The 27769-nt window shown below is 37.4% G+C and overlaps 1 protein-coding gene across 4 annotated transcripts in view; it reads right to left on the bottom strand.

Moving 5' to 3' along the window:
- The window catches only part of LOC134538436 (ATP-binding cassette sub-family G member 4), a 365107-nt gene that overhangs the window by 197845 nt on the left and 139493 nt on the right, over positions 1–27769 (bottom strand). The window contains exons 1-2 of one of the 4 annotated variants that reach the window (XM_063379762.1): positions 8991–9254; positions 8552–8735 (exon numbers count right to left, since the gene is read on the bottom strand). The exons of 1 other annotated variant lie outside the window; for it this stretch is intronic. In XM_063379762.1, coding sequence (XP_063235832.1) covers positions 8552–8735 — 184 coding nt within the window. In that variant the 5' untranslated portion in view covers positions 8991–9254. Of the gene's footprint in view, positions 1–8551; positions 8736–8977; positions 9255–27769 lie in introns of those variants that run through there. 2 more of the 4 variants (XM_063379759.1, XM_063379760.1) reach the window with 2 other exon arrangements.

A 27769-nucleotide genomic window follows, 5' to 3' on the forward strand; every position in this document is an offset into this window, starting at 1 on the left:
AATCTGAACAACCTATAAGCCGTTCATGTACAAAGCCACACACATAGATCAATTGTCTTCAGTCCATGAGACCGAGTCATGTCATTATAAGACGTATAGGCTAGTCATTTCAGGACTGCATGACCTTCGTCGTTAGCAAATTATATTCAATTAATCCACCGTGACATTTTTTATACATACTAAAGGACCAAGTGACCTTGAAAAATATTTTAGTAACACCAAGAGGTTTTAACCTAGTAAATATTCAATAACTACAATTTTTACCACGCGCAATCAACAAAAAGGAAGCACCGACAACGAAAACGCAGCACCGCCAACGAAAAGGCAGCACATTTGGAAGCACCGACAACGAAAAGGCAGCACCATCAACGAAAAGAACGCACATTTGGAAGCATCGAGAACGAAAAGGCAGCTCATTTGGAAGCACCAACAACGAAAAGGCAGCACATTTGGAAGCACCGACAACAAAAAGGCAGCACCGCCAACGAAAAGGCAGCACATTTGGAAGCACCGACAACGAAAAGGCAACACCGCCAACGAAAAGGCAGCACATTTGGAAGCACCGAAAACGAAAAGGCAGCACATTTGGAAGCACCGACAACGAAAAGGCAGCACCGCCAACGAAAAGGCAGCATATTTGGAAGCACCGACAACGAAAAGGCAGCACCACCAACTAAAAGGCAGCACATTTGGAAGCACCGACAACGAAAAGGCAGCACCATCATAGAAAAGGCAGCACATGTCATTGGATCCAATATTCATCGGCTCCAATATACATGGGCTCAAATATCAATTGGCTCTTATTGCTCCAAATGCTCCAACAGTCTTTTGGCTCCTATAGTCATTGGCTCCAATATTCATTGGCTCCAATATTCATTGGCTCCAATATTCATCGGCTCCAATAAACATGGGCTCCAATATACATGGGTTCCAATATCAATTGGCTCCAATTCTTCCAAATGCTCCAACAGTCTTTTGGCTGCTATAGTCATTGGCTCTAATATTCATTGGCTCCAATATTCATCGGCTCCAATATTCATGGGCTCCAATATACATGGGTTCCAATATCAATTGGCTCCAATTGCTCCAAATGCTCCAACAAGCTTTTGGCTCCTATAGTCATTGGCTCCAATATTCATTGGCTCCAATATTCATTGACTACAATATTCATGAGCTCCAATATCAATTGGCTCTAATTGTTCCAAAATGATCCATCAGTCTTTTGACTCCAACAGTCTTTTGGCTCCGATAGTCATTGGCTCCAATAGTCATTGGCTACAATATTCATTGGCTCCAATAATCATTGACTGCAATATTCATTGGCTCCAATAATCATTGACTGCAATATTCATTGGCTCCAATATTCATTGGCTTCAATATTTATTGGCTCCGATATTCAATGGCTCCGATATTCAATGACTCCAATATTCATTGGTTCCATCAGTCATTGACACCTACAGTCTTTTGGTTCCAAAAGTCTTTTGGCTCCAAATATATTAGGCTAGAATTCTTCGAGTCTAAGAGAATATTAGACCACATGGCTAAGAGTCTAAATTGATCTAGATGTTTACGAGTTATACATGGCTTGCGAGGCTACAGAGCTACGAAGTTTCTAGTACACAGGTTTACGTGACTGCGAGGATACAGGACTACAAGTCTGCAAGAGTACTTGACTACGAAGGTACTCGTCTACACTACTCCAGTTACCGCATCTGTCTTCGATGGAATTTTCTCTTTTGCTCCAACTGCTCCATCACCATTATGTTATAAGATAACAAGGCTTCTTGCTTACGTAGCTTCAGGTCTACGAGGCTCCAATGCATCATGACTACAAGACTACGAGCCATGATGTTACGAGTCTTTGCGATTGCTAGTCTTTTATGTTACGTTATCGCGAGGCTATAGGACTACGAAGCTTCCAGAACGCATGGTTACGAGACTGCGAGGCTACAATTCTACGAGGTCCCAAGACATCCTGGCTACGCGACTACGAGCCATGTGGTAACGAGACTACGTGACTACGAATCTTCAAGTTTACGAGACTGTGAGGCTACAGAGCTACGAAGTCTCTAGAAAACGAGTTTACGTGACTGCGAGGATACAGGACTACCAGTCTGCATGAGTACTTGACTACGAAACTACTCGTCTACAAGGCTACAATTACAGCATCTGTCTTCGTCAGAATTTTCTCTTTTGCTCCAACTGCACCACCAGCATTATGTTATAAGATATCAAGGACGCTTGCTTACGTAGCTTCTAGTCTACGAGGATACTTGGATACGTAGCTTCAATTCTACGAGGTCCTAAGACTTCATGTCTACGCGACTTCGAGCCATGAGGTAACGATATTACGTGACTACGAATCTTCATGTTTACGAGATTGCGAGGCTACAGAGCTACGAAGCCTCTAGAAAACGAGTTTACGTGACTGTGTGGATACAGGAATACAAGTCTGCATGAGTTCTTGACTACGAAGCTACTCGTCTACAAGACTCCAATTGACACAGCTGTCTTCGATGGAATTTTCTCTTTTGCTACATCTGCACCATCAGCATTATGTTATAAGATTACAAGGCTACTTGCTTACGTAGCTTCAAGTCTACGAGGTTCCAATACATCATGACTACGAGACTACGAGCCATGATGTTACGAGACTATGCGATTACAAGTCTTCAAGGTTACGTCATCGAGAGGCTATAGGACTACGAAGCTTCCAGAACGCATGGTTACGAGACTGCATGACTAATACGCCGCATGGCTACGAAACTTTATGTCTCTAACTGACTACAATAGCACTATTTAGTGGTGAGAGTTAATTTATCTCATGCGAAGGTACTTGCTGCAAGCAGTTCCGCTTTTCAATATCAGATGACGTCACGTTTTGCTTGCAGGTAAAATAATATTTATTTATTTTATGCGGGATGCGGGATGCTCACTATCGATAGCATAAGAAGGATGGCATCGTTAGTCTCCAAGGAGAAGGAAGTTCGTCCTTCCTGCTAGTGCTTCTCAGATTTCTCACGGTCCACCATCTTGGATTGCGACGTCACGGCGCCCATCTTGGATGGGTGTGACTTTGACCTTTGACCGAAACCGCAGGAATGATCGCAAGCACACGGATTAACCATCAAAATATTGATAAGTATAATCAGGAGCACACGGAGAAAACCATCATAATATTGGCAAGAATAATCAGGAGCACACGGAGAAAACCCCATTTATATTGACAAGAATAATCAGAAGCACACAGAGAAAACTGACACATGTTTTCTTTTATATCATAAAATTACAGAAAATTTTTTTTAAAATAAAAATAAATTAATAAAAAAATTTAAAAAAAACAAAAAATACATAAACAGATTCTGCTAGCTTGTAAACTTATCATTGTTGAGCAAAGATAGAGTTCTAGTACAAGCCAGAATTTCTCTCATGCAGACTGGTAGTCCTGTATCCTCGCAGTCACGTAAACTCGTTTTCTAGTGGCTTTGTAGCTCTGTAGCCTCGCAGTATCGTAAACTTGAAGATTCGTAGTCACATAGTCTCGTTACCTCATGGCTCGTAGTCGCGTAGCCAGGATGTCTTGGGACCTCGTAGAATTGTAGCCTCGCAGTCTCATAACCATGCGTTCTGGAAGCATCGTAGTCCTATAGCCTCGCGATCACGTAACCTAGAAGACTCGCAATCGCATAGACTCGTAACATCATGGCTCGTAGTCTTGTAGTCATGATGCATTGAAGCCTCGTAGACTTGAAGCTACGTAAGCAAGAGGCCTTGTAATCTTATAACATAATGATGATGGAGCAGTTGGAGCAAAAGAGAAAATTCCATCGAAGACAGATGTGGTAACTGGAGTAGTGTAGACGAGTACCTTCGTAGTCAGGTACTCTTGCAGACTTGTAGTCCTGTATCCTCGCAGTTACGTAAACCTGTGTACTAGAAACTTCGTAGCTCTGTAGCCTCGCAAGCCATGTATAACTCGTAACCATCTAGATCATTTTAGACTCGTAGCCATGTGGTCTCATAGTCTCTTAGACTCGAAGAATTCTAGCCTAATATATTTTGAGCCAAAAGACTTTTGGAACCAAAAGACTGTAGGTGTCAATGACTGATGGAACCAATGAATATTGGAGTCATTGAATATCGGAGCCTTTGAATATCGGAGCCAATGAATATTGAAGCCAATGAATATTGGAGCCAATGAATATTGCAGTCAATGATTATTGGAGCCAATTAATGTTGCAGTCAATGATTATTGGAGCCAATGAATATTGTAGCCACTGACTATTGGAGCCAATGACTATCGGAGCCAAAAGACTGTTGAGTCAAAAGACTGATGGATCATTTTGGAACAATTAGAGCCAATTGATATTGGAGCTCATGAATATTGTAGTCAATGAATATTGGAGCCAATGAATATTGGAGCCAATGAATATTGGAGCCAATCAATATTGGAGCCAATGAATATTGGAGCCAATGACTATAGGAGCCATAAGACTGTTGGAGCATTTGGAGCAATTGGAGCCAATTGATATTGGAACCCATGTATATTGGAGCCCATGTATATTGGAGCCGATGAATATTGGAGCCAATGAATATTGGAGCCAATGAATATTGGAGCCAATGACTATAGGAGCCAAAAGACTGTTGGAGCATTTGGAGCAATAAGAGCCAATTGATATTGGAGCCCATGTATATTGGAGCCGATGAATATTGGATCCAATGAATATTGGAGCCAATGAATATGGAGCAAATGAATATTGGAGTCAATGACAAATGTGCTGCCTTTTCGATGATGGTGCTGCCTTTTCGTGGTCGGTGCTTCCAAATGAGCCGCCTTTTCGATGGCGGTGCTTCCAAATGTGCTGCCTTTTAGTTGGCGGTGCTGCCTTTTCGTTGTCGGTGCTTTCAAATGTGCTGCCTTTTCGTTGGCGGTGCTGCCTTTTCGTAGTCTGTGCTTCCAAATGTGCTGCCTTTTCGTTGACGGTGCTACCAAATGTGCTGCCTTTTCGTTTTCGGTGCTTCCAAATGTGCTGCCTTTTCGTTGGCGGTGCTGCTTTTTCGTTGTCGGTGCTTTCAAATGTGCTGCCTTTTCGTTGGCGGTGCTGCCTTTTCGTTGTCGGTGCTTCCAAATGTGCTGCCTTTTCGTTGGTGGTGCTGCCTTTTCGTTGTCGATGCTTCCAAATGTGCGTTCTTTTCGTTGGTGGTGCTGCCTTTTCGTTGACGGTGCTTCCAAATGTGCTGCCTTATCGTTGGCGGTGCTGCGTTTTCGTTGTCGGTGCTTCCTTTTTGTTGATTGCGCGTGGTACAAAATGTAGTTATTGAATATTTACTAGGTTAAAACCTCTTGGTGTTACTAAAATATTTTTTAGTATGTATAAAAAATGTCACGATGGATTAATTGAATATAATTTGCTAACGACGAAGGTCATGCGGTCCTGAAATGACTAGCCTATACGTCTTATAATGGAATGACTCGGTCTCATGGACTGAAGACAATTGATCTATGTGTGTGGCTTTGTACATGAACGGCTTATAGGTTATTCAGATTATTGAAAAATTAGACTTTCATAATAGGCTAATCGGCACTGTATTAATTCGTTGGTCAGGTATATTGACTTGAGTTGTTTTTCGTAGAGTGAATGATTAATAAAACTGCGCGAAAGGTAATGGAAAACAGAATCTAAAATTTATTTAATAATTAGTTACAACTGTCTCTGGTCAAGAATCGAACCGTGGACAGGGATTCATTGATTTAATTTGTAAATTAATAATTGATTTTTCGGAGACTATTTGTAATTCTTCCCGCATTTCTAGCTAAATAATTACATGATTACAAGATGGCGGCCAAATTTCAAGATGGTGGGCACCTCAGTAATAATAAATGATTACTGCACTGTAGCAGGTTAGAATAAAACTAGCATGATGGAAAGACAAGTACACACAATATGGTGTCCTCCAGCAGACGAAAACATGATGGTGGCAATGACCACTAGCATGTGGTAGCTCCTGGTAGCATGTTCTAAACATAAAATGTCGGATCCATGATGGACGTCAAGGTCAAAGTCAAAGATCAATGTCAAGGACAAATTTCAAGGTCAAGGTCAAAAGTTCAAGGTCAAGGTCAAAGGTCGGGGTCAAAGTTCAAGGTCAAGGTCAAAGTTTAATGTCAATATACAAGGTTAAAGGTATGGAGAACAGAACATTATATTAACATGACGCCAGCACACTCTAGCAGACGAAAACAGGTTGGTGGTCTCCAGCGGATGAAGACAAGATGGCAGACATGACGTCATACCAGCTGATGGTAAATACCTTGTTATTGGTGGAGGTAGGTCAGTCTGTAGGTGGCTTCTGTGGAGGAAGGATCTGTTGATTTTTTATTTTTTGCCCTCACCGGTTTCGAACCAAGGACGGGAATCGATATAATCAGAATTCTATTAAGTTAATTTTTTGATGAATTTTGAACTTTTTTCATTAAAATCGGATAATAAAGATTTCCAATATGGCGTCTAAATTTCAAGATGGCGACCATAACGGTAATTGCAACATTAATAGGATCCAATATGGCGGTCATAACGTAAAGTGTAAGAATGACATGGTACTCAACCAAGATGGCAGGTGTAACGAAATATGCAACATTTATATAATCCAAGATGGCGACCGTAACAATAACTGCAACAGTGGCTTTTAAGATTTATATTTAATTTGATTATTTAAATTTTTTAATGATTTTTAAAATTTTTCCCGATTTTCTAACATAAAAATTGCGGATTTTAAAAATGGCGGGCGTAACGGAAATTGCAACGGTGACGTCATGTTTCAAAATGGCGGAAAACAAAATGGCTGTCATAATCCTAGATGACGTCAGAGGCTTATAAACGGCTATCTCTTAGGAGTTTTAAGCCTCTTTTAGGACTTTCTAGTCGCTGGGATGTTTAAGGACTAAAAACGGGAATTTTTCCCTCGAAACGGGAAATTTATTCCTCGAAAACGGGAATTTTCAGTTTATCAATATTTTTGAGATTTTTTTGGCGGATTTGTTTTCCACAAAAATTGAAATTTTTGCGATTTTTGAAGAATTTTGGGCAATTTTTGCCCAATTTTGTCAAGTTTTGAGGATAAAATTCAAGGTCAAGGTCAAAGGTCAAGGTCAGTGTCACCCAAGATGGCCGCCGTGACGTCACAATCCAATATGGCGGACACCGGCTCCGGCTCCACCGCCTGCCGCCTGGCGCAGGGGCCCCATTTGTATACTATTATACCTTAGTGCTGCTTCCGTCAAGGGTTCACTGTTAATCTGGAGGACTGAGGACCAATTAGAGACCCTCACTAATAGAAGTGTCGAATCACAGGCCACCCAGTCTAGACGGCTCACAAGTCAGCAGCCAATCAACATTTAGCATTTGCCCGAGTGTGTAGAGGATATTGGAGTCTATCCTGGAGGTCATTGAACCCGCGAATTTTTTTCCGGTCTCTACTTACGGCAATCTATTTTATGTGTATTTTTTTCGGATTTTTTAAGTTACTGCAGTTCTAAATTGTGTGTTTCTAAGCTGTGGCAGTTTTAATTTATGATTTTCTAATTTAAGGGGTTTCTAATTTGCGTGTCACATTTTTTTTATAATTTCTGATTAGGGGCAGGCATTTTACGCGAAAAACTCTGAACTTCGACTAGACTGCAACAAGGTATACCCGTACCGGCGTCTTCTTCCTTGTGATTGGCGGCGGCCGTCTGTGACGTAGCCTTATTTAACAGAGCCACTCAGCTCGCGTATGCTTCCGCACTGAGTTACTGCGATTGGTGTTGTAACAATGGACATGTACCTGAAAGAAATTCGCCCGATCACGAAACACAGACGACGCTACAGTGTTTTGACTTTCAGCTAGTCTCGCATATCTTTTCAAGAAATATGCGTGCCCCTATTTATGATTAGGGACCGGAAAAATTCGCGGGTTCAATGACCTGTAGGAGGAACTCCATAGTTCTACTTACACTCGGTCAAATGCCACCCACTCATTGGCTGCTGTCTTGTGAGACGTTCCAGCGTAACAGCCTGTGATTCGATAAAGCTTTGGATGCTGGGTGTTTCTCATTGGCCCAGAGTCATCCAGGTGAGTTGTGAACCAATAGCAGAGGCAGCACTGAGGTATAACGATTTGTATTTTAGCCTATCGCGAAATTAATTCGCGAATTTTTCCGGTCTCTATTTATGATCGTTCCAACTGAACATAAGTAGAGACATGTAAAATTCGCGGATTCATTTCGCGATAGGATAGAGTCCAAATACTTTTGACATTATCGGCTTCAGTGATTTGGCCACAGTTTATCTGAATGACTCTGGGCCAATGAAAAATCTTTAACAGAAGAATTAGCGAATCACGATCATTCCAGTAAACAGGTGTTACGAGTCGGTAACCAATCAGCAGATGTAATTTGCACGAGTGCATAGAGGATAATGGAGTCTATCGTTTAGGGATTTTAAATCGCGAATTTTACAGGTATGTAAACATAAGGTGTGTGTTTGTAAAAATGGACAGCGAGGGCGCTCACCCTTGCGGCAGCCCTGCGGCACGGAGAAGCGCAGGTCCTGGAAGCGGATGTCGACGGGCGCGGTCTTGGGCAGCATGGAGAAGGCCGGGGTGGTGACCTGGCGCAGCAGGGGGGTCGGCAGCGGCCGGGGGTCGGGCTGCGGGCAGCTGGTCTCCGGGGTCGCCATCGCCTGCAGGATCTCCATCTGCGCACCGGGGGCGCCCTCGCTCTCAGCGGCGCGCGCACTAGCGCACCCACGTCATCCAACCAAAGTTCACACAGACAAAGGGAAACTTTATATTGTTAAATGGTTAGTAGATACCAGGAAATATCGTGGATTCGCCTAGCCTCAGGGTAGAATTCAAAGTCATATGTGTGCTCAACCCATGTTTACTTTCCTATTGGGTGATCTATTACATGAAATATTTTTTTTTTAATTGGCACTACCTGATTCGCTTACTTCTTTCCTAGCTGGGCATCGTTAGCTCACGGTTGCAGAGGGGGCGTGTCCAAATAACTGCTGTCCAATCATGAACACATTGCTAGTGTGTAATGGTTTGCATTCTAACTTGAGACTGAATGAATGCGCGAAATTTCCGTATCCCTAATGTTTAGTGAATGTGAACGAGATGAACGCGAATACTGCGCGCCGGTTGTAGAGGCCGCGGGACAGACGAGCGTCGCGTGGTCGTCCGTCCTTGTGCTGCGCGGGGCGTCTGCTCGTCACGTGGTCGCCGGGCGCCGAAGGGGGAAGTGGTGGGAGGGGGGAGTGTTCCCAGGAAGTCGCGGTCTGGCGATACCCGTCTTTGTTTGCGCCCCGGCTCACGCGCCGACTGTACGGGGAACAGGAACGGGGCTTGGTTCAGACGTGAGTTGGGCTTCTCGCGGCCGTACACGAGGAAAAAAAAAAAAAAAAAAAATAAAGACTCACCACAGAAGCGTAATTGCTGGAGCCACTCAGCGGATTCAATGGGTAGCAAAGTAGACTCTAAGCAGTGGCAGTCCTGTAGGAGGTGTTAAAAGGGGCGATTTCCCTAACCCCCCCCCCCCCCATCAATTTTTCCCAACTAACACACACAAATATTTTTCAACAATGAAGCTAATGTACCAAAATTGAAAACCCTTCTATGTTTTACTGACCCTTTAACATTACGTTACGTTTTAACACATATTTTGTTTTCTTCCATGAAGCTAATGTACGGAAATTGAAAGCCCTTTTATGTTATACTTACCCTTTGAAATTACGTTACGTTTTTAAAATTTTACCATTAAAATAAATTGAAAGTTTTTTTTAAATATTAAAATAACTATTGGTTCCTTTGCATTTCTAAACATTTTGAAATTAAAAATAGAGACATTTTTAAATTATTTCACTAAGATGTGTGCAGTTAAAATAGCCTTTCATGTGGCTGGTATTTATCAAAATTCCGGACTCTCAAATTACCTAGCTGGATATTTCATAACCGCTAAATCCCTCCGTCCATTTCGTCCACCACCGCAGCCACAAAACCAACTGAAGCTGGGTCAACCCGCTAAGACTTGAAGCACATGCACACTTGCTCCACGTTGATGATTGGAATACAGTGCTCTTGACAATCTCTTGAAGGCAATTGAGCCACTTGTAAACAAGGCGAGGAAGAGCAAACATTTCGTAAAATTACATCTACAAGTTTTAGTAATTTAACATTTTAATCGTGTATTTGAGAAAACATAGAACAATTACTGGTGTAATTTTACACAAATGTTTCTAAAAATCAAAAACTGCTACAAGCTTCGGTGAATGTACACGAATTTTCTCTGTTATTATGTCCCCTTCTCATTGTCTGCTGACCTGTGAGACGTCACAGCTGGGTTCTTCGTAATTCGATCCTTTGGTTGAGGAATTCTAATTGGCCCAGAGTCCACTAGATAAACCGTGAACGAATAGCAAACACACCTCAAAAAAATATGTATTTTAATTTTAATCTGTCTAGAAATGAATCCGCGATTTTCCCGGTCTCTAATCATTGCAAAATTTTAAAGTATTTTTCAGAGTAAATTTACAACTCTCAAGGAACTGCAAAAAAAAACTCTACGTGTTTTACAAATCATACTGATGAAACCCCATGTACATTACGAAAGCGGTATTTCATTTACACAATGATTCATTAGTGTCCACGATGGAAGAGATTTTAAGACGTTAGACTAACAAATATAAAATTGTGGGTTTAATACTCTACTAAATCACTTAAACTGTTTAAAGTGGTTATTTTAATGATTAAAATTTCAAATTTAAAACCATCTATAGAAAATTATGTTCATTAAGAGCTATATGCTACAAAAAATTTAATTATTTTGGAAGTAGTACAAATATACGTTTTTATTGTTATTATAAATTTACTCAACGATGCAGTAAAATTAACTGACAGTTGTGGTAAATTAACTGACAGTTGTGGTGAATTAACACCTTCATGCATATTTAAATTTACGTATTACAAAGTAATAAATAATAGTTAAAAAAACTAAAAAACACGCTTTTATAGAAAATCCAACTAAAAAATAGAAAATAAATTTTAATAAATTTGAATTTAAAATAGTGTAAAATAAAAAATGTATGTTATTTAAAAAAAGCGTGCTGTGCATGGTGTCAATAGTTATAATTATTTTATTGACAGATATGAGTAGAAGGATTATCATTTTGATAATATCTTAAAAAGCACCCCACGCTTTTTTTAAAAACAAACTTTTTTTATTTTACACTATTTTTAATTCAAATTTATTAAAATTTAGTTTCTATTTTTTAGTTGGATATTCTATAACAGCGTAGTTTTTAGTTTTTTTACTATTATTTATTTTCTAGTTTTTAGTTTGGTTTATTTATAAAAGCGTGTTTTTTTAATTTTTTAAAACTGTTATTTGTTCTAATCTACTATTAATTCCGTGATAACTATAAGTAACTGTAAATATTTTCCAAATTATTAATGTGTACAGCTGTATTGATAGACAGTGAAGCGTTCCACATTTACGTAACAGGAATTTTTGGAAGGATAAGGATTGAGAAAGGATGAGGAAAGGACCTTCTCAATGAGAGTGTATAGAATATGTGAGAAAAATTCGGATATACCCGGACTGGGATTCGAACCCAGAGCCTTCCAAAGACATGTCGGCTGCTCTACCATCGGGCGCTCGATGTACGATAAATATGGAACAAAGCGCCCCACGCTTTTTTCACAATAATACTAGTATTTTTAATTCATAATTGTTTTAAGCTTATTTTAAAAATTATTTTTCACTTTTTAGTTTGATGTGCTTTAAAAGCGTGTTTATAAGTTTTTTAAAACTATATTTATTTTTCACTTTTTAGTTTGAATAGAAGGATTGGCGAAGTCCCAGACGAATTACAGTTGGTCATTGAAGATCCACGCCTTAATCCGCTCGGCCAAAAAACCTACTGGCGAGGATATATTGTAATAATACTAATACCCCCAGTGCTCGAGCTGGAAAGTAGGTAGACGGTACGCATGCGTCGACTGCACGGTTGTCTCACTTGCTCTCACACAGAGGCTGGGTGAGGAAATTATTTAATCCTGTCGATCCTAATCAGGATAATGAGATAAACTTATCAAATTAGTGTATTGTCATCGGTCCTCGATAAGTGTACGAAGTTTGAATGAAATCTGGCCGTTTAAAGTGGGTCAAAATCGCACCCAAAGGAGTCGGTCACAAACATACAGGTGAAGCTAGTATAAAGCGTGTAAAAATACACCAACAGCTACGATATATTAACAAACCACATACAAAATTTTCATTCACACTTTCGACAGTTTTTTTAAATTTTATACAACAGAAAAAATTCATAAATATAAATACATATAAAGTTACAATAAATCGGTGGAGACTTTATTGTCACATACATTCTGTGTAAAATTACAGTTTTTTTACTTCGTGGTCACCTATTCACTAGTAACGCACCAAAGGATGTGTCATTTTGATCAAACAATTAGGTCACTAAAAAGGCCTGATTATAAATAGGCAAGTTGAGTCTAGTCTGGAGTGAAATAAAACTGTGAAGTAATTTTGGCTCTACCTCTTGTTCGCAGTAGATTTTCTCAACGGATTAGACCCGTATAGTCTACACATAATCTAGTAAAAGTAACTGTTCGTTGCCATATTCTTCTTTGAATTTCAGCAAAATTATTTTTTGGTTGTATGTGTTCTGGAAAGTGTCGAAATTCCTATGGCCCAATCATGGAGAAGAAACCAAAATATATGCGTTTGAAAGTTATCTCGGCCTGCCACAAGATTAAGTGCATGTCGCCATCTTGGATTGTGACGTCAAGGCATCCATACTGTATGACCTTGACCTCAACCATTAAAATTTCCCAAAAATTGCCTTAAATTAATATAATTGGCGACACTTTGTAAAAAATAGCAAAATTCGCCAAAAATTACAGTTTTTAGGGAAAAAATTCCACCAAAAAACTTTTAAAAAAAGTTCTCATCTCGAGAGAAAAATTACCGCTTTGAGGAAAAATTTTCCTTTTTAAGTCCCGAAAAATATCAACCCCTTGAAAAGTCCTCAAAGAGGTTTAAGGCCTCATCTACACGACTCCAATAACCTCTGAGGACGTATTTATTTCTACGGACAGTTATCATGTATAGAGTCTTTTTCGTAGAAAGAAAGTTCATTGAAAACAAAATTTTTAAAATTATTTTTAACTTAAGTTCCTCTTAACACTAACCGAGAATCAAACCAAGAACGAAAATCTATCGAGTCAATCATTATTTGAATAAGTGATTTTTTTTGATGATTTTTGGAATTTTTTCGGTATTTATACGTTAATAAATCTTACTGGAGACTGGTACACTAAGAACGTACGCAGCACTTATTAAATAAAAAATATTATTAAATATTTTTTTTCTGCATCTACCAAGTTCTGAACCAAGGACATAAACTGATTGCATCAATCAGGATATTGATTAAAAATTATTAAAATTGTTTTTTTTTTCCTCCGAATTTATGGGTGCATACAGTCCAAGATTAGTTAATTATATAATGAGTATTAATTTTTTCCCCTGATTTTCTAGATAAATAATTACGGATTTGCAAGATTGCGGTTACGTTACAATTAAAAATGGCGGTAATGGCATCCTATTGGTTTAGGTAAAATGTCCTCAGAGGTTATTAGAGTCTTTTATATGATGAAATTAAGCCTCTTTAAGGACATTTCAAGGAGTTGACATTTTTTGGAACTAAGAACGGGAAATTTTCCCTTAAAACGGTAAATGTTTACTAAAAAAATGTAAATTTAGGCAAATTTAGTTATTCGTGGAAAATCTGAAGGTCAAGGTCAAAGTTCTAGGTCATACAAGATGGCCGTCGTGACGTCATAATCCAAGATTGCGGTCATGCACTCGATCCACCAGGCGGATGAGGAATATTTACGTACTACTCCAATGGTTTTTTGTATATCCGTGGCGATCGGTTGAACGGTTTAGTAGTTGATGAGCTGCAGCGCCATCTAGCGGCGAATTACAATAAAAAAATGTATAGAATAAGATCCTTCTCCATAAAAACACTTCGATGTACCATCTATCATGGTAATCTGTCTACGGTGTCAGAGTTTGTTGACGTCATACATAATATCAACTTCCTATTATATATTTACATCATTCTCCTTATCCATAATGAACAAAAACGTAAAAAATGTAACTTGGTCAGCTATTTATGCAAAAAAAAAAAGCTATATATGTATAAATGTGTGTGTATTTCATTTTGTGAAAGTTCAGCCGTTCAATGAGTCGGGATGTTTAACCGCTTGGAACACAAATTAAAAATAATACCGGGAATGGGACACACACATATAAAATCACAACTTACATAACAACGTCATGATTGGCTGTCGGATCGCTTCTGTCGCCTTATTGTGATCACCTGCGTTATGCGTAGATACCAGGGAAATTCAGGGGGTTCGTTGACCTCTAGGATAGACACAACAGTCCTTTACATACTCGGGAAAATGACACCTGCTCATCGGCTGCTGACTCGTGAGACGTCTCAACTAGGTTATCCGTAATTCGGCACTTTCTTGGTTTAGGGTTTCCCACTGGCTCACAGTTACCCGGGTAAAATGTGGGCCAATCGCAAGAGTGGCATGAATGTATGCTTGTTTGGAGGTTAGCCTGTAGCGACATCAATACGCGAAATTTTATTCTGTCTCTAGTTACGTGCACCCTGGAAAATGTCTCCCAGTCATCATCTGCTGACCTGCGATTCGTCTTGGCCGGTACGTCGACGCACCACTTCTTCAGGTGAGTGGTCCTCATAGGTCATTGACCTCCGCGCGAAGCACAGGCAAGCAGGCGAGGCCAGCCTGGAGGTGGAAGTGTTTAAATCCGTGCCAGTAACTCCCGGGAATCCATTATAACAGTCACGATTAGTCGCGTTTTTTAACAAGGTCAAATTCTAATTCGGGGTCCGCACGTGGCTGTCTATAATTGGCCCAGGGTCATCAGGACCACCACAGTCCAATCATCGTCGTGAAACATACGTATATGTGCTTCAAGTCGACTTTGCTATTCAATCGTCAAAATAATCGTGGCTTTGATAGTGACTAGAGGCATGCAGATTTCGCTAAAAGATTTCGAGAATAGCTAAAAGTTAAAACACTGTAGCATGGTCTGTGTTTCGTGATTGGGTGAGTTTCTTTCAGGTACACGTATTTCGTAACAACACCAATCACGATAATCCAGTGCGGAAGCAAACGCGTCCTGAGTGGCTCGGTCAAATAAGGCAACGACTTCTCTCGCAGACGGCCGCCAATCACAAGGAAGAAACCACAGGTGCGGGTATACCTTGTTGCAGTCTAATAAGTGTTCAGATCTTTTCGTGAAAAATGCATGCCACTAATAATGACAAATTTTATCTTTCAGCTATTAGATGTATATAAGAATTAAACAACGTAATAAATCTCAGGAAGCTATAATTTTTTTCCTTCCATGACCAAAAAAAAACTGGATGGTTAGTTTAAATTAACACTTAAGTCATGTATAGAGACTAGGAAATATCGCGGGTTCGTCTAACCTCAGGGTAGAATTCAAAGTTATATGTGTGCTCAACCCATGTTTACTTTCCTATTGGGTGATCTATTAGACTATTACATGAAATAATTTTTCTTTTTTAATTGGCACTACCTGATTCGCTTACTTCTCTCCTAGCTGGGCATCGTTAGCTCACGGTTGCAGAGGGGCGTGTCCAAATAAATGCTGTCCAATCATGAACACATTGATAGTGTGTAAAGGTTTGCATTCTAACTTGAGACTGAATGAATGTTCGAAATTTCCGTATCCCTTGTCACGTATTTTCGCGATACGATTTCCAGGTAAGCCGAGAGTTTTAACAGTGTACACTGTTATAAATTTTCACCTTAAATTTACGAAGAACGCTGGTTACAAATTATCCAGGGATCTTTTTTAATTTACCGTTATCTTCGTAAGGGTAAGGTTACGGGTTTTGAGTTCACTCTTTTTGAACATGAATCGACGACAATAATATTATAATAAAAACAAAACATTCAAATACTTTTGAGTCCAAGCAAAACCTTTTTTTTCTCTCCCTATTTTTTTACGTGAGACATAACTTGGATGTCGGAAATCGGCATAAATTCTAAAAATTTCAGTTGTTTAAAATTACAAAGATTTTTTTTTTTTTTCATTTCGTGTTACTTCGACGTTAAAATTTTCGTTAATTTACTGTGATATCTAACAGTGTTGCACCGAATGTGTTTTGTCACTGGGAGAGTTTCTTTCAGGTACATGTCAACTGTCAGCACACCAACACGGTAATTTAGTACGAAAGCAAACGCGTCCTGAGTGGTTCGGTCAAATAAGGCAATGGATTCTCTTGCAGACGGTTGCCAATTTCAAGGAAGAAAACGTTGGGGCAGCCATAATGATAATGATAATATTGCCGTTTAATGGCCGTACATAATTCTTTTTCTAAAATAATGTCTGCCACAAATTATCACACAAATAAACTATATTATATATCCTATATATTATAGTTATATTTATTATATATATTTTATATTATATTTTTTTCCTTAGTATGTAGTCACTATGAATGGACGTGTATATGGTTCAATTCACAACTAAATGAACACTTTTTTTTGATTCGTTTCATTGAGTTAATATTTATGACCAAAAATGTACTATAATAATGTTTAACACATTACAGCAGTAGAATAAATCAAAACTATCACCTGAATTGAATTATGAATAAATAAAAATTAATCATTAACTCTATGACTAAATGGACTTGTACTTTGAATCCTCCCCATAGGAGGCCGGTACTATCCAAAATTATTACGATTCTATAATTTTTTGTTCACAATTTTAAATAAATACATTATTTAATAACAATAGTACATATATTATTAAATATCGTTACGCATATGAGTAGTTTTATTGTTTAAAAATTTTTTTTCCGGCGCTTTTAAGAAGCTAGCTTTAAAAAATTAATAATGTCATCGTATGGTACTACATTGTTTTGAATTAAAAATTTATTTTTGTATTTATCGTGAATATCATTCGTATTCCTATAAACCTTTTTATTTAAATATTTTAAAGATAACGTAAATTTTAATTATTTAAGAATGGTGTCATTAAATAAAGATTTCTACGACAAAGGGTACATTAAATAATTAATTTCAAATTGTTTTACACGGGATTTCATGCTCTTTATTCATGCTAGGATTTTAAATATAAATTGTACTCTAAAGAGTTAAAAACTATTAAATAGCACTTATTGATACAGACCGGAAACATTGGTGTATTAATTTCGCATTAGGCTAGAAGCCATACATAGTTTACTTCATGGTTCTACAGTGATTGTACCACAGTTTAAGGCGATTGGTGCATGGAAAATATTACGACAAAACTAATTTAACTGTAAATATTTATTTTTGATGCTTCTTTTTAAGACATAATATACCTAGGATATTTTTAATAAACTTTTTTTTACTGAGTTATGTCATTTTAAATGCATTTATTTTTATTCCAAGCCAGAATTATTTAGAAAACACATAATTATGTTAAACTTAAGTATAGTTCAAGAAACGAGTGTACGAATAGGTTTATGCAGTGGCGTAGCGTGCCATCTCGGCGCCTGGGGCGGGAGACCCATTTTGCCGCCCCCATTCTATAGTTGCTTAGTTAAAATTAAATTTCACATGCAATGAGGTACCTTTTATTGAAGTTAAAATAGGATGAGTGGTTTTACAAGCGGATTCTACGGGCCTTATGAGCAGCGAAGTCAGAAATAACTTTGTCAAAATCAATATTAGCAGCCAATTCTTGTTCAATCGACAATATAGCCAAGTTTATAGTCTAGCGGAGCTCATAGTAGATCTGAGGTAATTGTGCCACTGCCCCGTTGACCCTTTAGACCCCTGGTGTGAAACTATAATTTGTGGATTTTTGGGATTTAAATTAACGGACTAATAAAACTGAAACTGGGATTTTACGTTCAGCGTGTTTCACCCAATCCCTGCCAGACCTAGAATAAAAAAGGCGTCGACCGTTAGAAAATGATTTAACTGAGAAGGGCTTGTAAACCCATAATTTGTAATTTGCTAAATTTTTGGTATATTTATTTGCATGTTAAGGTGTGTCAATTTTTTGCTAGATTTCGCCTATGTTAATTAGTATTTACAGCGGTGATACGCCCGGTGCGTATCTATATTTGTATTTGTATTTGTATTAATATGTTCTTATATATTTTTAATGCCTTTTTGGTAATTATATTTAATTTTTGGAGCTCCGAAGTATATGATCAAATTATAATTTTTTCGGGGAATTGTTAAAGTATTTTTTTAGTATTATTATATAGCTATTTTTTATAAGTAGTAATAGGGTAGGTATTTTATGATGGATGCGCCGATTTGTGATGAAACGATTTTATGATATATATATATTTATTAAATGTTGTCATATAAATTTTGCGTCTTTTTAACTTGCTGCCTCCTCTCACTGTTCGCAACCTTATTAGTATTTTTTAAGCCTGCTATTAGTTTGGGTTTTAATATTTTTTTGGGTTTACCTGCGCTCGCGGTACGGGGCAATATAGGAGTTTTACTGTGTCCCGGTTCGCGGAAGTTGTTTGGTTTGCCCTGGGTTAAGGTCAAACTTTACAGTACAATGCGTAGTACTAAATTCAATGAGTGCGAAAGAGAGGCATCGACACGGGCCGACGCGTGAAACAAAAGATTTTGTATGAGTAATTAACATAATAAGGAGTGCCACTCAACTCGGCTCTGGCGCGCCGGGCGGCGCGGCGACATGCGATGTTGCCGTTCGTATGTAAACAAACAAACGTTATAAAGAGCTCTGTCAGTGATTTCGCAATTTTTCTTTTAAATAAATATTAAAAAATAGTTGGTGCGCAAAATGTTAGATAAAAATGGAACATTATAGTGTGTCTGACACATGTAATGAATGAATCATAGATCAGATCTCAACCCGCTTCACCGGCGACCCGCCCCCGCGGGCTGCCGCCCGGGGCGGGCCGCCCCCTCCGCCCCACCCACGCTACGCCACTGGGTTTATGCACATATAAAAGTAAGAAGAAAAAATTTTCATCATCAAAATTACAGTTTAATATTGACAATTTCCATTGATCACTGCTGGACTACTAAAGGAGCGATTTAAAGAATAAATTTAAATGAAAATGAAAACATAATTGGCAGAACACTATTGAGTTATGTATATATTTTCATATCCTTTTGTTTTTGATACGATCCGACTCAAAACACGCCCTCTGGAGTGACAGTTCTAGTGCTGCGTGTAAAACTCTCACCGCCGGGAAAAATGTCCCCGCGACGTGGCGCTGAGGGCGGCGCTTGTCGCAACCAGGTAGTCCGGCGGAGCTCCGGCCGGCAGGCCGCAGCTTGCCGGTAGGGAGGGGGAAGAATGGGGTGTAGAGGGATGACGAGAGAGGAGGCTCTGTCAAGGTCGCGCTCATGGAGCTAATATACAGTAATACATCTGGAGAGGACAAGGGAAGACCAGCAGAGGATGCGAGGTGAAGCCGGGTATCGGCTTCCTACGCTGGAAGAAAATGAAAAAGAGCCAAACACGCCTCGCGCGGCCGAAGAATCCTCCAAACTAAACTCGCAACAGCTCCGAAACTATCAAAACAATCAAACTAAAAATTTTACTGGAGTATCTATAAACATTTTTCCCCACATCGCTTTAATATTTTTTTCGAAACATGAATGATTTCATTTTTAAAAATTAAATACTTATTTACTGCCAAAATTTTTTGTGATTACGCAGAGTAAATTACAACATCGAGGAAAAATTTTTGTTTGCAATTGTAAGTGGGGGACACTAGCGTATGAAATAAGGAAGAAGCCTCAAATTTTATTTATATACCCCTTTTGACGCATTCAACCCCATACTTTTATTTTTACAGAGAGTTGAAGTGGGAATAATGTTTCAGTGGGTAACACTACCGACATATGTCTTCGGAACGCACTTCTTTTTGTTATTATACATCTCAAAATTTATAATTTCATACACAATGTTTATAAAAACGAATTCTTACTTACCTCATTTAATCTATTACAAACCTCTTGTAATATACGTGTATTAGTAGAAGAACCAACGTAACATGCAAACCTTAGGTAAACACTGGTAGAGAATTGTTTGGAATAACTGTAATGCTATTCATATACTGACAATGTAAGAAACTTCCAATTTTATTAATTGTTTGCATAAGAATTAATAATTTTAAAAAATCATAGAATAGGCCTATATAGACTGAAAACCTTTCACGTAGTTTCAAGTCGTGTACATAAAAGTTTTTTAATATATATAATTACCAAATATTGTTGAATATATTTAACATTTTTATACACGTTACAACACACATATAATAACAAACCTATATAGTATATAAAAAGACAAACGCCAAATTTTAGCATTTTGTATTTCTTTTCTCTGTGTGAATAAAATAACAGTTCTTAACGTAGTTGCTAATACTGTACTATATTTCTAAAAAAAAAATTACGAAAACCCCTGACATCGTCACCATAACAATGATAAATTTGCAAAATAATTAAGGCACATTTTTTAATGCTACGAAGCACATTCTTAAGAGAAATGTTTTAAACTTATGTTGGGATGTAACTAATATCTTAAAAGCATTCTGAAACCGTTACTTTGAGGGAAACCTTAATATACCGAACACCATACCATCCTTTAATCGAGTACGATTTTCGCTTCTTAAGACCCATTTGTCTTCAAAATGCACTGTACTGTGTAAGTAATAAATCAGTCTTAAAATCAGTTAATTATTTTATCTTCCTATTTCGTATTCTAATTGAAATAAATATCAGATAAGCATGTGTTACTTGTATCACGACATCAAGGTATTATTTATCAGTAATTAATATTTCATTTTATTTTTTTGTTAACTAATGTGCATAGGGCAGTGCACTAGACATCATTACCTGTGTGTAGTGTTGTGTTACACTTTTTAACGCATTAGAGTTTACATAAAATGACAAATTCAAAATTTCGTTTAAAAGTATAAATATCAGCGATCAATTTAATTAATGTCCAGTATAACTCAGTCAGTAAAACATTCGGAAATATGTATAGGACCTCTTAACCAAAATATTTGTTAACAGTTAAACTGAACTAAGATGTGTTAGAGTGGTTTTTTCTCTGTACGTATATTAGAGGTATGGAACATCAATAAATATAGTTTAAAAAACTAAAGAAACATGCTTTTAAAGATTATCAAACTAAAAAGTTAAAAATAATTATTAAATTTAATTTATGACAATAGTATTTAAGCAATACTAGTATAAATGAGAAAAAAACTCGAGGCGCTTTGTGCCATATTTTTTGTATATTAAGCGCCCCATGCTTTTTTCTCATTTATACTAGTATTGCTTATATACTATTGTCATAAATTAAATTTTAAAATTATTTTAACTTTTTAGTTTGATAATCTTTAAAAGCATGTTTCTTTAGTTTTTTAAACTATATTTATTTTTAACTTTTTAGTTTGATATTCTTTAAAAGCATGTTTTTTTTTAGTTTTTTAAACTATATTTATGTATAATTATCATAGGGAAATGAGTTACCGACACTACCTATTACCATCTGAGATAACTATTTGGAGTTGCAACGTCACAATGAAATGGTAAAGTCTCTCCGAATCATTTACAGTTAGATGTATGGATATAATCTTAGAATTTACCAGAAAAAAAAAACTTTTCTTTTTCCGGCGTGGCCGGGAGTAGAACCCTCGATCGCTGAATACGAAAGCTGACTTCTCAGAATTGGCGCACCTTAGACCGCTCGGCTAACGAACGTGATGAAGTTGGTGGGACATTTTACAGTGATGAGCCACTCACTCTTAGTCGAAAGAGTTACAGACGGACAGACAAACAAACATACAGGTGAAGCTAATATAAAGCATGTAATAAAATACGCATCTGTCACCCATTTACTTTAAATACAGAATTATAAACTACCTATTGTGAAAACATTCTGCAGCAGTTTTTGCTGAACGGAAAAACACGGATGAGAAGACAGACGAAATGTGTTTGGTAAGTGATTTTTCGTCAAATGAAATGGAACAGGACAGTGCTTATCAGAATGAAATTACAGAACTACTTTTGTGCAAGGAAATGTATTTTACAAAGACATTTCAAGAGAAATCACCTTTAAATGAAATAGATCTTGCTGACATGGAAGAAATAGACTTAGATTTAGAGGCCAGGCCCCTTTCAAGTGACGAAATTTCTCTTGAAGGGCTGAAATATGTTTCTGGCTATATAGCTCACCGTTTCAGAAATAAATATCCTGACCTTGGCACTACGGATTTCAATTCGGAGGACGATAGCTGGATACATGTACAATCAAAGGGTAACTTAAAATGTCCCACTAATGAATTTTTTGAATTAATAAAGATCGCTGAAATGTGTTTTGATAATATTCATGGCAACAATTTGTGCAAAAAAGAGCGGATTTTTGAATCACTGACTAAAATTATTTGCGGAACTACTGAAAATAAATATCCAGAAGAAGTTATATACTGTTTTGTCAGGACAAGAACGTATATGCGTATCAAGTATTTGAACATGAAATATTTTAACGAACAAGACCAAAAACGCAAAGAAAGAAATAAGATGAGGAAAACTACCCTCTAAGATTTTTCAGTGTGATAGTGTCCACTTTCCTTCACCATAATATGTATGTTCATAATTTATTTACGATGTTTTTTAATTACTATATTTAAGAAAAGCATTTATTGTGAATATCGCAGCAATTATGTAGGGCTTAAGGTATTTATTGTATTCCAAATATTGAGTATGTCATTTTTATTGCCTTTATTAAAAATAATATATATATTAACAATGTAACAAAATTGCGATATTTTTGTATTGCTATTGCAATTTCGTTTCTTGTAAACATTATTGTAGACTTTTTCATATTAAAATTAAATTTGCTATAGGGTTGTTTGTATTTTACTTTTACAGTTATAAGATTTTTTATATGTTGTTTACTGTTTACAAACATTTGAAAAATATTTCCTTAACCATATCTCCATTTCCATGGCAATAGTCTTGTTAGCTTTTCGGGTAACTCTTCTACATGGATGATAAGATGGTGCGACATCTAAAACATATCACACCACCTTTACATAACTATAAAACTAAGAGGTGTTTTCTTTACATAATATTAAAGCACGAAGTTTCCTTGTGGCGTAGGTGATTTAGAATTTCCATTTATCTAGAAAAATTGGCTTTCAGAATGTTTTTTAACACACAGTGTTTGGGAAGGTTTTTGAAGAAAAAAATTGACTACGTGTTTTATTTTTTTGCAGCTGAATTCGGGCACTTGCATGAAATATAATTAATCCGTAGGAAGCGCAATGGTTTAAAGTATTGATGTTGAAGATTTGAAAAGATTTATTGAAATAGTGTGAGAGAATGAGCGAGTTGAGTGAGAAGAGTGCAGGAGTGGCCACATGACGTCTGCGCAGTTGCGGACATAAAATAATCCATTCCGCCTCCCCATGGCGAAGGATGAGTGAAAGAGAAAACCTGATAAACCTTCCCCTCCTCCGGGCACGATAGAACCTTATCGGCTGTGTGTTAGAGGTAGAGGGAGATAAAACCTTCGAGGTTCTGTTAATTCCTCCTAGATGGCAGGCCGCAGAGCGACCACCAGCAACACCCTTCCCGTATGAAGGCCATCTCGCCACTGACGAGCTGGAACTAAGCTCCTGACCTCCCTACATAGTAACGGTCACCCACATAGGCATCTAGACTCTTTAGTGGTCATATGATACAAAATTCATTGTTTTCGGGCCTGTGGCCGTTTTTTACCGTGCACCAATCGCCTTAACTGAAAGACCCTGAGCCAATGGAAATACTTCAACACGATTTGTTCGAATCATAAACATACTTGTTAACAGGTCTGACGTGTCTAGCCAATAAGCAGGTCGAATTTCCCGGAGAACGTAGAGGTTTTAGCAGCCTGTCTTAGAGGTTAATGAAACGACGATTTTTTTTCCAGTCCGTCCTTAAGGAAGTGATAAAACAATGTATAAATGGGGGCATGCAAATTTCGGGAAAAGATTCCGAGAATAGCCTAAAGTTAAAATCTTGTAGCATCTTCTGTGTTTCGTAATTGGGTGAGTTTCTTTCAGGTACATGTCGATTGATAGAACACCAATCACAGTAATTCGGTGCGGCAGCAAACGCGTTCTGAATGGCTCGGTTAAATAAGGCAACAACTTGTCTCGCAGATGGCCACCAATCACAAGGAAGAAACCACTGGTGCAGTCTAATAGGTAGAGACCGGAAAAATTTGCGGATTCATTTCGTGATATACTAACATTCAAACAATTATACCTTTGTGCTGCTTCTGCCATTGGTTCACTTTTAATCTGGAGGACTGTGGGCCAATTACAGACGCTCAACCATGGAAGTATCGAATCACAGGCTACCCAGTCAAGACGACTCACAAATAATCACCCAATGAACAGGTGACATTTTCCTGAACGTACAGAGGATTTTGGAGGCTATCCTAGAGGTCATTGAACCCGCGAATTTTTCCTGTCTCTACTAATAGGCGTTCAAATTTTTTTTCGCGAAAAATACGTGCCCCTATTTATAAATTATCAAAAATAATCTAATTATTGTTTACATCTAAATAACTGATAAAAATTAAAAGTTATAAATGCAAAATAGTTTAGTAAACTCAACAAGTTCGTGTAATAATGTGGGGCGATTAATATTTTTCAATGATGGGTAGGGCAATGTATTTTTCGAGAAAGGATGTCGAGACTATCTGACTGTTAAAACACTGTACCATCGTCTGTATTTCGTTATTAGTCGAGTTTCTTTCAGGTAGGGGAGACCGGGGTAAGTTGGCGAACGGGGTAAGATGACGAATCGTATGTAACTAATCCAGAAACACAGATAGAAGGTTAGCGCCCCTGTGACCTTGAGTGTCACCATCTGCACCTACTAGGTAGGTGCAGCGGAATTTCCAGTCAGTTTGAATGTGGCAGCTTTGAGAGGCTAACTGTTTCGTGAGCCATTGTTGTAATATTGAAGGTACGTATGTTAAGCTATTACAAGAAAAGAGTCCATTTATATAAAATGTTTATACATGTTAAAATGAAACGCTTACTTTTGGGAGTATTTTAATGTATAGATTGTTGAAGAAATTATTTTAATGTTGTTAGTGATTTTGGTAAAGCAAAAAAAGGGCTGCTGGGGCAAGTTGACGGGGGCAAGATGACGAATTCGTCATCTTGCCCCTGCAATCGTCAACTTGCCATAGGTAATGACAGTGTAAGCATTATTTTGTATTAAATGTGTTATTTAAACCAATGATATACAGATATGAATAACATTTATGTAAAAGAAAAATAATAATGAAATTATATAATATTATAAATATTTCCTGTGTTAATAGTCGTAACGATTTTGTTTGATTTTTTTTGTAGATGCCCAGGCATTACGGAAAGGAGAACGGAAAGGAGTTGGAGTGACGTAGAGATGACTGCTGCTGTGAATTTTTGTCGTGATAATGGTATTGTGATGGTCGGATTGCCACCACATACTTCGCATAGGTTGCAGCCATTGGATGTTTCGTTTTTCGGCCCTTTGAAGACATTCTACTCACAAGCCTGTGACAATTATTTGGTGTCACATCCCGGACAACAAATGACTGACCGTGTTGTGGGAAATATCTTCGCTGCACCTTATTCAAAAGCAGAAACTGTAGGCAATGCCATCAAAGGGTTTGAGGCTACTGGGATAGAGCATTACAACCCTCAGATATTCAAAGAATGTTTTTTTGCTGCTGCGGCTACATTGGAAAGAAAACTTCCCGGAAGTGAAGAACTAATGTCCACTTAAATACCAATTTCATCTGACCATGCATCAAACGATGTGTGGCTAAATTATATGCCTAATGCTTCAGGAGCTGACTGATTAATTAGCCCAGCCAGAAAAAATAGTGATCTTATCGATGAAGCAGGGCCTTCTTTTGGGAAGGCCAATGCAAGTTCATGTAGTAAAATGGCATCGTTTTATGATTTAAAACCATTGCCAGTGGCCCACAGGACAACCGCGACAAGGGAAATAAGTACAGGATCAGCTTCAGTAATAACAAGCTCGCCAATCAAGAACATTTTGTTACAAAGAGATAGAGAGAAGAAGCAGAAAGAAGAGAATAAAAATGAAAGAAAAACTAAGAAAACTGAAAAACGAAGCTCTGATCATTCTGTAGCAAAACCATCAAGCCAAAATAGTGTTTCTTGCCCTGCATGTGAAGAAGTTTACGTGGAACTTCCAAATGAAGACAGGATTCAATGTTCCACATGTTCTGAGTGGTGGCACGAAAACTGTTCCAATTATGTGTGTGACTATTGTTAATGACATTATTCAAAGTAAAAACTTGCAGTTTTTCGTTACTATGTAGCAAGGAATTTTATCAAAGTCGTTCAAATATGTTACAATATATCTTCTTTACAGCCTGCATGTGGTTTAGTGTAGGATATCTATTAAACTATTGTGTACTTTGTCTATAAATGTATATATTTTTGTTTCGTCATCTTACCCCAATAGGTTCGTCAACTTACCCCACACCTGGGGCAAGATGACGAATGTGCTACCTAATTGGTTTCTTGTCAATAACTTCAGAACTACACACATTAATACAACCTTGTTACATTTTTAGGTAGAAAATAGTATATACTTCGTATTGGTACCAATTAAGATATAATAAATGCTTATTTATCTGTTAAAGGCCATTTCAAAGCTTAACATCGTCAACTTACCCCGGTCTCCCCTACGTCTTAAATGTTGGTACACCAATAACAAGTCATTCAGTGTTTAAGCAAACGTTCCCTGAATGACCTAACTAATAAGGCAATGATTCTCTTGTAGTACGTAAATTAAAAGGAGGAAATCACTAGCACTGGCATACCTACAATGTTAAAAATTTTCACCTTTAATTTACGAAGAATGCCACTTAAAAATTATCCAGGGATCCTCGAAAAATTTACGCTTATCTTCGTTAATTTACGGATACGAATTAACTTATTTTTAACAAAAACAAAAAAAAAATCTTGGTACATAAAAAAAACAGCCTAAAATTGAATAAGTCTACAGCAAAAAACACTTCTTTTGTCCACGTGTGCGTTTAACGTTGTGTACAAGGAAACATAGAATTTGGGAGTATAAATACAGTGTAGTTTTAACGAAGATTAAGTTATCTTAAATTACGAAGAACTATTCGCTAGTATGAATTAAATTCTTTGTTGGAAAGACCGTTAATTTACTGTAATTTCTAACAGTAAAGTAACAGGCTAATAAACATTCACATTTTTTTTCGACTATAAATACAGGACACTTAAGAGTAGCTTATTGATACTAACCAGTTATGCTGCCAAGGTTCGTTTCTACAGAGACAAAAAAATTCAGTATTTTTACAAAAGATTCCTTGTAAACCAGTTTAGAAGAAATGATTTGTAATACTACAAATTTGTACAAAACATGGCTATGGTTAGTTTTGCATGTATGAAATACGTTTTTAGAGATAATACAGAGCTTTTTTTGTTACTAAAATTGGTGCATGATTTTATATATTAACTTATGTTTCATTCAAGCATAATTTTATCGTGCTTATTATGTGTGTAGTTCATAATGGAAAACCATCCAA

This window comes from Bacillus rossius, chromosome 13 (assembly GCF_032445375.1).
Source record: "Bacillus rossius redtenbacheri isolate Brsri chromosome 13, Brsri_v3, whole genome shotgun sequence".
Taxonomy (NCBI): domain Eukaryota; kingdom Metazoa; phylum Arthropoda; class Insecta; order Phasmatodea; family Bacillidae; genus Bacillus; species Bacillus rossius.